This window comes from Miniopterus natalensis, chromosome 5, assembly GCF_054644295.1.
Source record: "Miniopterus natalensis isolate mMinNat1 chromosome 5, mMinNat1.hap1, whole genome shotgun sequence".
Lineage (NCBI taxonomy): Eukaryota > Metazoa > Chordata > Mammalia > Chiroptera > Miniopteridae > Miniopterus > Miniopterus natalensis.
The window spans coordinates 18,496,601-18,509,424 of NC_142085.1; the positions used below are offsets into that span (position 1 = coordinate 18,496,601).

At 39.7% G+C, this 12,824-nt stretch overlaps 1 protein-coding gene across 1 annotated transcript in view; it reads right to left on the minus strand.

The window, feature by feature from the left end:
- CYP39A1 (cytochrome P450 family 39 subfamily A member 1) overlaps positions 1–12,607 on the minus strand; it is a 72,772-nt gene extending 60,165 nt beyond the window's left edge. The window contains exons 1-4 of the mRNA XM_087817433.1: positions 12,328–12,607; positions 3,270–3,405; positions 1,842–2,016; positions 603–752 (exon numbers count right to left, since the gene is read on the minus strand). Of these exons, the coding sequence (XP_087673559.1) occupies positions 603–752; positions 1,842–2,016; positions 3,270–3,405; positions 12,328–12,519 (653 nt within the window). The 5' untranslated portion in view covers positions 12,520–12,607. The remainder of the gene's footprint in view (positions 1–602; positions 753–1,841; positions 2,017–3,269; positions 3,406–12,327) is intronic.
- Between the last annotated feature and the right edge of the window lie 217 nt (positions 12,608–12,824).

Genomic DNA, 12,824 nt, shown 5'->3' on the forward strand with positions numbered 1-12,824 from the left:
GGTCTACTTTACTCTGGCTGTTGTCGCTTACATAAGGATGGAAAGCCAGTGCGGGGACCCGCTGCTGGATTAGGCCAGGTAAAGCGAACCGGCTATAACGCTTTTAATCTTTTCTGACCATTAACCATCGCAGACAAACTGCCAAGAAGTAAAATAATCATGACTTTGCATTCGAGACATTTAATAAACATTCACCCGAGCCGGCTCTGAGACATGAACTGGGCCGCACCTACTTTGGCCTCAGAGTGGCCGCGGTGTCTGATGTGAGACGCGCCACACCCGACAATTTAGCACGGGTCCGACCCGAAGCTGTGACTGTGACGATCCGCTGTGAGTGGGATAAGAGGCCTCATTTCACCCTGATGTTCATATTCCCAGTCATTCTCGCCCTGCCGCCCCTCCCATTTTTGCTCCCCCAGATTAAAAAGAAGGGAAGGAAACACGCGTCTCTCTCCTATCCCTCCGAAAGCCAACCTGTCACAAGAAACTGCTCCCTTCCCCACTTCCCTGCTGTCCCATCTACTCAGAGCAGAGAAATGGGAGACGGAATTGCTGTGAGGAGCCCGGTTAACGCAGTCGTTACGGGAAAGGGCTGCTTCTACCTGAGAAGATGTTCTGGCATTTGGGACCCGTGCTCAAAACCTTCGTCGTAAGTTTGAAAATGCTGATAGAACTCCGTGATTTTCCTCTTGTTTGTGGGAAACAAGCCTTTTTTAAAGAGCACGTTCACGCTGACTGGATAAAGGAGATGCCTATAAATAAAGAAACATATAAAAAGTCAGACCCAGTGGCAAGAAGAATATAAAACCAGGATACAAAAGAGGGCATTTAATAGCTATATATAAGGAGGAGATAATAATACATGACAGATTTTGGGGGGGGGGGGCAAGTCACCCTTAACAGGTTTTAGTATTTGCCTGCTGTCAAGGTGACTTAGGAGTAACTGAGCAAGCATTCTCAGCAAGCATTCTTAGATTGTGACAAATGTGAGATGCACAGAAATAAACTGATTCAATGCAACTTCAATAAGCATTTATTTAGCAAATAATAACTAAGATAGAGTCCATGCCTTTAGATAGCAGCAAAAAATAACCAAAGAATCAAGGGCAATACTAGTCACCAAACTTCCTAATGTCTACAGGGTCCTACAAACGTGAACTATTCCACATTGAAATATAATGTGTCATCAGGTTTTACAGTAAGTGAATAAAATGATTACTGTGGCATACTCAAGTAAAAGAATATCAGTGACTGTTAATGTGCCCTAGGTTGGTGACACGAAATTTCATTTTTACTCACATTCTCCAAAGGTTCAAAGACAGCTGAGAATTTGCTGTTCTGTTGCAGATTTGGGGCATGCCAAAAGTCTGGCTGCTTGGTTCTTTGTTCCTTTTTCCCCCTCTTTCTAAACCACTAACAAAACATTAAATGTTCTGTTTCATGATGACTCTGCCCTCTCCCTTGTCCTCTCAAAGTCCACTTGTTACAGTTATCACAAAGTGCACTGAATTTTTTACCGAAATTCTGATGGGTGCATGACAACTGACAATTACCTCTGTATGAGGTAAATCCATACAGAGCATACACACCTGTATGGAAAAACTAAGGAGAAACTGCTGTACATGTATTAAAATGTGTTAGCGTATTTGCTCACCATGAAATTGGAGTGCTAAACTGAAACTTGCCCATTAATTGGAATTTAAAATATTAACATAATCTCTTAATTGCCTAGTTAGGTAGGCTGCATTAATCTACCAGATAATTTCTTTAGTACAATGCACAGGCTTCAAAGTTTTTGTTCCAAAAGAGCAAGATGAAATAATATCAAGTTGTCTATTTACCTTACTAAGATGTTCAGGTCCCTTGTCCCCTGAGTGCCTAAGTTCTCCAGTTGTTCATGTAATTCTTCGGTCAGTTGTCCGGTGAACTGACATAGGTTGAAAGTCCCCATTTTCCCTTTCATCAGGATATAAAGTTTTTCATGCAGCGTTAAAAAGATATTCTTTGGAATCGATGCTATAAACAAGAAAACTGTTTTTAAAAGAAGCAACAACTCCTTAAAGCAGTCAATATACTTCTACTATTATTTGATCTGTAGGGAATATAGCCAAAGTTCACTAAATACATAAAATAACCTCCTGCGAATAAAACTAGGTAAAGAGTCAACCTATATTGTGAGACAGTAAAATTACATGAGAGAAAACGGGGAGCTGGCTCAAAAGTAAATATTAACATACTTTGTCTGTTAAACAAAAATATTTAAACATGAAAGACCCCGGGAGGGACAGGTGTAAAAGCCTGATCACTTCTACACACCTGACAGGTAAGCTGGTATATGTTTCTGAAGCAATATGTGACTTTACAGATCAACAGGTTTCAAAATATTCATATTATTTGATCTGAAATTCCATAGTCCAATATCAAGGAGTACTAAACAGTCGTAACATTTAACCCACATGTGATTTTCATGACAGCAAGAAGAAACAATAATCACGCTATTGATCACTGAGAGCTTTGAAAACAAACGTTTTGGTCTTAATGGAAAAAATAAAAAGCATGAGAGGAAACACAAAAGGGAACCTCAGAATGAAGCCAAGTGGGAAGCCATGGACAGTAGAAGCAAGCACAGACATCGTGAAAACAGAAGAGCCAGGTACAAAGTGAAGCAGCCCTGCATTCCTGGGAGGGCAAATGGCCTCAGCATGCACATGTGTGACCTGGGAAGAAATACAGGCAGGCAGAGACCCTGGGAGCATGCTAGCCAGGACAGTCCAGCAGTCCCTGAGCATAGAGAATTGGAGAAAGGGCACCACTTACCTTCATAGCCCTATGGGATATGTCAGGAAATGCCATTAGAAAAGGGCCTAAGCAGTGGAATTCTACTTTCAGGGAGCAGAGCAGCAAGATGTGATCAAGCCAAGAGCTACAGCCTGAAGAACATTGTATGCACAGTAGCAGAACAGTTAGCCACATCTTGGGAGCTGTAACAGGATACAGATTCCAAATATTTTCCAAAGAAAGCATCAGTGAGGTAACCTCATCTTCTTTCACATGTCTAATTGAGATCTAACTGTGTCAGGCTGCCAATAATTCGTTTTTCAATGACCAAACTCATAATATACTCTTTTCTCCTTCCATCCCTACTCTAAACAATAAAATAATGGGGCCTCATCATTCTTGATATAGGAGCAAGGATGTAACTGTTACCTAAAACTAGTCTTCGATTCCAATGTTGTATTTCAAATGAACTACCTGAAAATATTCTTTACCTGTACGATAGACGGGTTTTTGTACCGCAAGTTCAAAATTTACTTCTTTGGATTTTAGAAATACATCAATGCCCTCTTCTTCAGTAACAAAGGTCATTCGAGTTCCCATGGCAAAGACTGTAAATATTGGTCCATACTGAAAAACACACATAAATACAGGTCATATTAGTAAGCATTTCTGATAACTAAGTTACTGGGCCATGGGTTAGGTTTAAGACAGTGTGCCTCAAGAATCCCAATGCTGAAGTTATAGTCAAGAAAAAAATTATCATATATGCTAATTAATTCTAAATTTTGACTGATTTGGCCAACTCTGAAGTATATGAATCCTTATTTATTGTGTCCTAATACATAACCTTCCTTCTTATCATGTTATTATCTAGTTGCACCTTCCTTTCTTGGAGTGAGAAATAATTACTAGAAATTTTACTGAACACTGTGATATCTGAACATTGTTTTCAAGATTCCGTAGGTTATAAGCAACCTGTAGCTCAACTTTGTTAAAAAAAAACACACACAAAATTACTGACAGCTTTTACCATAAATTCGTGGTCACTCAACAAAGTCTTGTAATCCTAAAAAATTCTTTAATGCATTCACTTTTTCACTTTCCAAAATGACTATTTTACCTATACAACTTGCCCAGCCCTCTCCACTGGGAGATAGCGTTCCTGCTTTGTAACTCACCGAGAAAACGGAAGCAATCAAGTAAGAGCACTCCCACTTCTCACCACCAAATCCTACAAAGTATATGCATTTGCCCCCATTCACGCGTCCCTGGCAAACCCAGGTGGAAGGCCCTGCCCCTGTGAGATGCCAACGTCCTTCTGTGTTATGGATTCCATGCTCTATTCTCTTTGTCCTATGTTTCCGCCTTCTCTCTCCTGCAGCATCAGTTCTCCCCTCTCTATCAGATCATTCCTAGTAGCCTACTCTAGTGAGGGGTTCGGTTCCAGGAAGTCCATGACTTTACTGGAGGGAAAATACATCATTATTTTCATTGAACTCTAATTGCAATTTAGCATTTTCTTCAATTGTGAACGTAGGCAACTAACCACAGTCCTATCCATGAGTCTATCATTAAATGAACCCATTGTTCCGACTAGATTCTGTGTCTCTTTGGCGTCCATCCATCACAGACCCAATTATATATTACCTATTATCCTTTTATTCTTGATGCTCTGGCATGGGTGGCCTCGCTACTGGGGAGAGGGTGCCCTCCAGGGCTAGCCAATTTTTTTTTTTTAAATCCTCACCCGAGGATATGTTTTTATTGATTTTAGAGAGAGAGGAAGAGAGAGAGAGAACCATCGATGAAAGAGAGAAACATCTATCAGTTGCCTCCTATAAGGGCCCCAACTGGGGATCAAACCGAAACCGAGGTATGTGCCCTGATGGGGAATCAAACCTGCAACCTTTCAGTGTACAGGATGACACTCCAACCAACTGGGCCACCCAGCCGTGGCTACCCAATTCTTTATTTTATTTTACTTATGTTATTTTATTTTTTCTATCACCATTCATCCCTCCCCACAATCACCACACTGTTGTCCATGAGTTCTCTGTCTTCCTTTTTTGCTCAATCCCTACCTCCCCCCCCCCCCCCCCAACTAGAGCTGTCTACCTGGCTGTCTAAGAGTCTATCTCTATTTTGCTTGGTAGTTCAGTTCATTAAATGCCACATATGAGGGACTCATCTCTCTCTGACTGGTTTATTTCACTTAGCATAATGTTCTTCTCAGCCGGCCAGGAACATACCTTTCCTATGCAAACCAGCCAATCTACCCCTAGTTACCTCTTTATCTAATTCTCAAATACCAAACCAATATTTCCCTGACCCTAAATCATTCCAGGGTCAGGTACCAGGCAACAAGAAACGACCTCTATAGCCCAAAGCCCAGAGGAATTATTCAAAGTAGCCAATCCTACATTGTTTACCCTGCCCTGCCTTGCCCTGCCTTTCCTGAAAAAGCCCCAATGAAGGCTCTGACCTAGGGTACTTACTCTCTTGCTCCTATCTTCTGCTTCCTGACTGTCTCTGGTGCTCTCTCCTGTAGCCCTGCAGGACATGCAGTGACCCCTCTCAGAACTGCGGGCGTAATAAACTTCTTCCTTCCGTGCCTCGTTTCATTTCCTGTGGCCATAGTGACTTTACCATACTTCATCCAACATACACATTCTTAGAACTACCCTTACTTTTATCTCTGAATACAATTTATGCTTATCACCACTTCAGTATTACAGTCATTTCTAGGCCTGCCATGAAATGACATGTGACACACTGTTGGGTACTATCAGGCAACTGAGGGCTCAGTAATCATGGAGCCACCAAATAGTGAAGTCTCATTTTCTTTCACTAGTGATCCAGATGTTGGCAGCAAGAATGTAAACAGGTGTTAGACTGGTGGAGTCAGACCAAACCTTGGTTCAGCAACAGAGCCAAGACTCAAACTATCAGAGAAAGCTTATTTAGAAAGTCACAGAGGTAGAAGTGAGCTGTAGAAGGAATGGGCTCAGGAAATCGTGCCTGAGGGAAGGGAGTGGGGAAAGGCATGGGTGTGCTCCATAGAGAGAGTCCCACTGGGTCCTGGTCTTGAAGGTATTTATCTGGAGGTGTCAGGGGAGGATCCCAACTGAATATTCATCAGCTTTCCAGGTGTGTCCTTTCCATGACTGTGTCCAATCATGGCTTCCACTGATAGGCCAGTACCAGGGCAGGGGTAACTAGTTGATGCAGCTAGTCCTGAGGTCAGCCATGGGGTCCCTTGTCTGGTTTGGCTGCTTTTCTGGGTCTGGAGCTGAAACACAACTGAAGACTAGATGTATTTGATGTGGGTCAGAACCTCATTGTCCTGGGGGCTTAATACATAAGGGCTATTCTCCGGCTCTCTTGTTAGTTCCCCCTCAAAGGGGCTCTGACCCACATGAAGAGTAACATGCCAGGGGCAGAAAGGTCAGGGGAGGGTCCGAACCACATGACCAGGGATATGCTAGGGGAGGGAAAGTTACCCTGGGGGCAAGGTCCTTGTTTTCCCAATTTTGTCCTTTGCTAAGGACCCCTGGCTTTCCACCCTGGTGACCTTCTGTACCTGGCCCATTGTCCTTGCTCAGGCATCTACATTGCTTTCCAATATTCTCTCTCTACAATTGTTTGCCAGTCGATACTTAGAAGAGGAGTAATTTTGTTTGTTAAAGCTTTGTCCAAAAGGGAATTCTTAAATCTCCAAGAGGAAAGTGTCCTCTTATGACACCTACTGGCACCCAGGCCACAGTGTAAAGCAGCCAAGTTCAAACATACTGGGTAGTTGAGATAACTGCTGACAAGTGGTATTTAAAGTAGCATATTGCAAAAGGACTGCACCGTGTGAATGGTCATGTTCAGTGCTATAAATTCTGTAACAATGGGGTTGGCTTTTTTTTTGGTCTTATTTGCTTTCCTTCCGTTCTCATTTTTGTGTAATGTCAACACTCTGAGTGTTATGAAGTAAAGGCAAGCACATGCAGTGTGTTGTAGATGAGGTGCTTGTATTATTTATTAAACTTTACTTTGAGAACATGTAGACTAACATGTAGGTGTAAGAAATAATACAGAGATCCCGTGTCCCCATTACTCTGCCTCCCGTAGTGTTAACACCTTGCTCAGCTATAGTACAGTATCATATCCAAGCCATCGACATTAATAAAGTCAAGAGAGAGAATATCTCCATCACCACAAAGATACCACATATGTCCCTTTTATAGCCACACCCATTTCCCTCCCACGCTGGCCTCCTCCTTAATTAACCCTTGGCAACTACTCATCTGTTCTCTATTTCTAGAATACTGAATTTTAATAATGTTATAGAAATAGAATCGTACAGTGTGGAAACCTTTGGACTTGGCTTTTTGCCAAGTGCCATAGATCACTTGGCATCCATCCGGATTGGTGTATGTGTCAACAGTTCATTCCTTTATATTATGAGTAGTATTCCATGGTATGAACGTATCACAGTTTGTTTAAACATTGTTGAAGGATGTTTGTGTTCTTTCCAGTTTCAGACCATTACAAATAAAGTTGCTATGAACATTCATGTACAGGTTTTTGTGTGAACATAGGTTTTTATTTCTCTAGGGTAAGTTCCCAGAATATAAACCAGCATTTCCATGAGCAATTTTACATTCTCTATTTCCACCAGCAATTTATGAATGGCCCAGTTTCTCTGTATCCTTGCAAGCATTTTGGTGCTGTCCATCCTGATTTCTTATTTAGCCATTCTGATAGGTGTGTAGTGATAGCTCATTGTGGTTTTAATTTGCATGTCCCTGATTGCAAATGACGCTGAACATTTTCTCATGTGTTCATTTGCCATCTGTATATCCTCTTAGGTAGATTATCTGTGCATGACATTTGCCCATTTTTAAATTGGATTATTATGTTTTTCTTTAATCTTGAGTGTTGAGAGTTCTCTCTATATATTCTAGATACTAGTCCTCTGTTAGATATGTGGCTTGCAAATATTTTCTTTCAGTCTATAGACTGATTTTCATTCTCTTAACTGGGGACTTTCATGCTAAATATTCCTATTTAACAAACAAAATATGTTAATATTTACTGTTGAGCTGGCTTCCCATTCCTCTCATGTACTCCCCTACCACACAGAAGACAGATATGCCAAGGTATCTAAACATTATTTTTAATTCACTTATGTAAAATGTAACCTAGATATAACAGAATGATGAAATATAACATTAAAAATTATTTTTTGAAAAAGTTGCTTAGAAGAAAAGAAAACAGAATTAAAGCGAAACATAAAAGAACAATGAGTTAAAAAAAATATGCACACTCTCACTACCTCAATCAGCCCAACCAGGAGCATGTATTGTGGAAGGAACATAAATACTAATATAAAGGAAATAGTGGGGCTAAAGCTGTTCATGGGGTGAGGAAACTAGACATGTTTATGCCTTTAGAATATAAATCTATTTTTTAAATAGCTATTTTTTAAAGAAGAAGACGGACTTCCAGTTTTGACAGCAACATCGTGGCAACGGCAACTTCCTTCTGAATTTTTCCACTTCTTTCCTAGAAGCCACACAAAGCCAGGAGGAGAATGAAACATATACATACACAAGCAACAGACTCGGCTAAACAATAAGAAAATCTACAAACCGCAAATGTGTGGCCCATGGCACCTGAAAGCAGTGGAAGTGGCAGTGGAAGCTGTAACTGCAGCGGGGGAAACAAGGAATGCACGGGGATTCAACAGAGGAGAGCTCAAAAACTCGCACTCTGTGACAGCAGAAGGCAAGACAGAGTGGGAGCCACTCTGCGATGGCCTAAAATTAGCAGGCCGTGGATACTGAGGCAGGTGGCAAATGATCACACACAAGCTATTCAGAGGGTTCCAGAAACAGCATCTTCTAAAAGTGAAGAGGCACCTGGGAAGACAAGAGTCATGTCCCTTGGCGGCAGCAGCTATGGGACAAAGGCCGTGAGAGTGCAAGCCTGGGAGGTTAGATGCTGGAAGGCAGGAGCCGCAGATGGTGCATGCACAGAGGGGCTGTATTTTCACTGCAGCAAGACAGGGCAGAAAACTGAGGCTGAGAACCCTGAAAAGCAACCACTTCCGACCAAAACCTCTTGCTGACAGCTGGTCAAAGACAACCCAGCTCTTTAACATATGGTTAAACAAAAGGGAAACATTCAGCACAACAAGGGAAATTCTTAAGAAAAAGAAAAAGGAGAGAATTTCCAGATAAAGAAACCCCACTGAAAATATTTTGCTAAAGAGTACATGAGAACTGAAATGCAAAATTACTGTCGTGATTTTTAAAAATTAATGTAATAATTGCAGCTGCAAGAAAAAAAACAAAGCAGAAATATAAGAAACCGTGGAAGGAAAAGCCACACAAGAGGAAAATTAGGAAATAAAGGAACTCAGGAAAGGAAGGTGCAATAAAGACATTTCTGAATAAAAGAAAACAACTACATGAAGCACAAGGGAGGCTATACACCCCCCCACACACAAAAAAACGTCTACGGAAAAGAGAGTATAGAAATGAGAAAAATGCAAAATAGAAATAAATGTGAAAAGAATTAAAAGGGAAATGACAGCTATGGAGACAGGCCACGGAAATTAAATCTATGCATAACTGGACCTCTTTCCCAAACTCCAAATTCATTTATCCAACTGCTTAACTCAGCATCTCCATTTGGATGTCAAAATCCCCAACTTCTACATATCTAAAGCTGAACTTTCCTTCCGATGAGATCCTGCAATCTTGCCCACTTCATTTGATGGCAATCTACTTTCTAGTTTCTCAAGCCCAACTTCTTGGAGTCACCTTTACCCTTTTTCATTCCTTTACACACCACATTCAATACACCAGTAAATCGTGTTGCTTTCACCTTCAAAATACATCCAGCCATTCCTCAAACTGCCACTGCTATCACCATGGTCCAAGTCATTAACCTTAAATTACTGCAATAATCTTCAAATTATTTTCCTTCTTTTACTCTAATGTCCCTGTTTTCAAAGGAGCAGCCAAAGTGACCCTCTAAAATTTAAATCAGATGTTACTTCTCTCTGCTTAAAACACTCAAAAGGTTTCCTATTTTGCTCTAAATTACAAATGCACTTATTTATACTTTGAATCTGATCATTTACAGATATACTTGTACATGCAGAAATGACATTTGTTGCTACATTATTTATAATAGCAAACTACGAGAAAAAAACCATGTCCTTCATTTAGTGACTGTTTAAGTGAGCTATGTTTCAGGGAATACTGTGCAGTTTTTAAAACAAATTCAGATGCTTTTATTTTTGCATAGGATGTGGTAGAACCAGGTGAGCCAAGGATCTCACTGCCAAATAGAAAAAGGTGAATGAATTACAAAGATATTTTTAAAAGCATCAAAGAAGTGGGGAAACAATAAAAACTAAATTGGCTGAAACTCCACAGAGGAGAGAACTGTGCAGAAGTGAAAAAACAGTATGTCACCATTTATTTCCTTGGATATTGGCAGAAGGTCAGGACTGAAATAGGCACCTTCGGAAAATCTATAGTTAACATCATACTTAATGGTAAAATATTGAACACATTTCCCCACGGATTAGAAAGAAGACAAGACTGTCTACTATCACCACTTTTATTCCACAATATATTAGAGCACCTACTGATTGTAAAAACGCAAGAAAAATAAATAAAAGATATAAACATCATGGGGAAAAAAGAAAATAAATTTGTCTCTTTGCAGGACATATTGTTTACATGTAAAATCTCTAAGAAATCTACAAAATAACTACTGGAACTAATAAGTGAATTTAGCAAGATCACAGGATACAAAGTTAATATAAAAAAAACCCTGTATTTTTTATATGCCCAGCAGTATACAACTAGAAAACAAAAGTGAAAACAATTTTATCTACAATAGCCTCAAAAATAAAAAATACATGAAAAAATAATTAACAATCACAGGCAAGACCTTATCACAAAAAACTACAAGATGTTTCTGAAATAAATTAAATAGCTAAATAAAGAAACATACAGCATCCATAGGTTACAATACTTAATATTGTTAAAAAGTTTATTCTCTCCTAATTTTTCTGCAGATTTAACAAACTTCCAATCATAATTCCAGCAGTCTTTATAACAGAAATTGACAATCAAATTTTAAAATTTATATTAAAATTCAAATTTAAATAACCTTGAATGTCAAGGCAATGACTAAAAAAGCATGTCAAGAACTTTCACTACCTGATTTAAAGACTTACTATGACACTACAGTATTTAAGACGGTGTAATATTCACAAAGGGGTGGTCATATAAATCAATAGAATAGGATAGAAAAGCTAAATATAGATCTATACATATACAGTCAACTAATTTATGAAAAGCTGCAAAGGCAATGAAATGAGGAAAGTCCTTCAAGAAATGATACTGAACAACTGGACAACCAGATGGGGGGAAAATGAACCTCACTCCTTACTTATACCACATACAAAAAAATTAATACAAAGTTGACCATAGACCAAAATGTAAAATGCAAAACTATAAACTTTTTAGAAGAAAATGGAATAATCTTTGTGACCTTGCTTGACCTTCTTAGACAAGCTTGTAAAAACGTCTCCTAAACATTATCAAAATCATATTCCTAAGGAGACAAAGAAGAATTTCTTTTAAAGATATTGTTTCGCATCTATTAGACTAGCAGGAATTACAGTTCCTTGTGTGGGCCAGGATATGAGCAGCTAGACAATCCCCTACCTATCCTCAAAACGAAAAAGTGTATATTATTAAATCCTTTTGCAAGGATAACACAGTAACATAAACAATTTAAATGTTCATGTTCTTTGGGCACTTCCATTTTTAGGAATTTATTCTAAGGAAACAATTGGCTAAGTGCAAAAAGTACAACCACACAATACATATACTTACACATCAGAATGTTCAGTGAAGCATTGTTTGAAATTAAAATGTTGGCAGTATTCTATATACTCTTTCTGCAAGATATACTATATTTGAAAAATATTTTTAGGACAAAAACATCTACTACAACAACCATTACTAATCTCCTTAGTGTCCCGTGAAAGTGGATTTCATCATCATTAAATAATACCGCCAGTCGGAAAAACAGAGCCAGCAAAATGTGTAAACACCAAGTTTGCAAGGAATTTTTACAACAGCCTAGTGTTAACTCCAATTTGGATACGAATTTATTATGCGTTTTCATAAACTGAAATTACACTTGTCTTTCCCAATAATTGCAAGCATTTACTTAATATGTATCAAGGGATTTTTTGATGATGAAGTAATTAGCACTCACAATATCTGCTTCCAAAAAGGCAATTAGGTGCAAGATGCACTGTACTTCATAACTGATTAAAAATATATTTCTTTTGAAAAACCTTTCTTAAGGCATATTGTTAGTTGAGAAATTCATTAACGACTAGATCTTTTCATGAGGGCAGCAAGTATGTTCCCGTGTTTTAACATCAAATTTGAGATCCAATGAAAGAAAATAAAAAAGAAAGCATTACCTTCTCCGGAAACCCCACCTGCTAAGGCCACTTACCTTGATTCTTGCTTTCTCTATAAACTCCAGCGGGGCTTTGCCAAACTCAAATGCAGCTCCAACCCAAGGAATCCAGCCCCTGATGCACGGGGGTCCATTCAAGTTCTTCCACTGGAGGAGTAACAAAAGAGTCACGCAACCCAGGATTATAATCACCGATGGGAATATCAGTTCCATGTTTTTGTCTAGCATCTTCCAGAATCAGAGGAGGAAAAGTCCTGCTGCCATAGCGCTAGCTCCTTCCCTCTGGAACAAGGAGCACCCACCGGACCTCGCAATGTTTTTTGCTGCAACTTTCGCAGCTTTCTCCGCCTTTCTAATTGTAGCCGCCTTTCCCCGCCCCAATTTTTAGATGACTTTTGCATCATCGCTCCCTCCCACTCCTCTTTCAGGTCTTGGCCAACCGGGACACTGTGCAGAGGCTGGACTGAGGTCGGAGGGGGAAGAACACGCACTGTTGCCATGGAGACCGGGGCGGGGCCGTAGCGAGCGCCCTT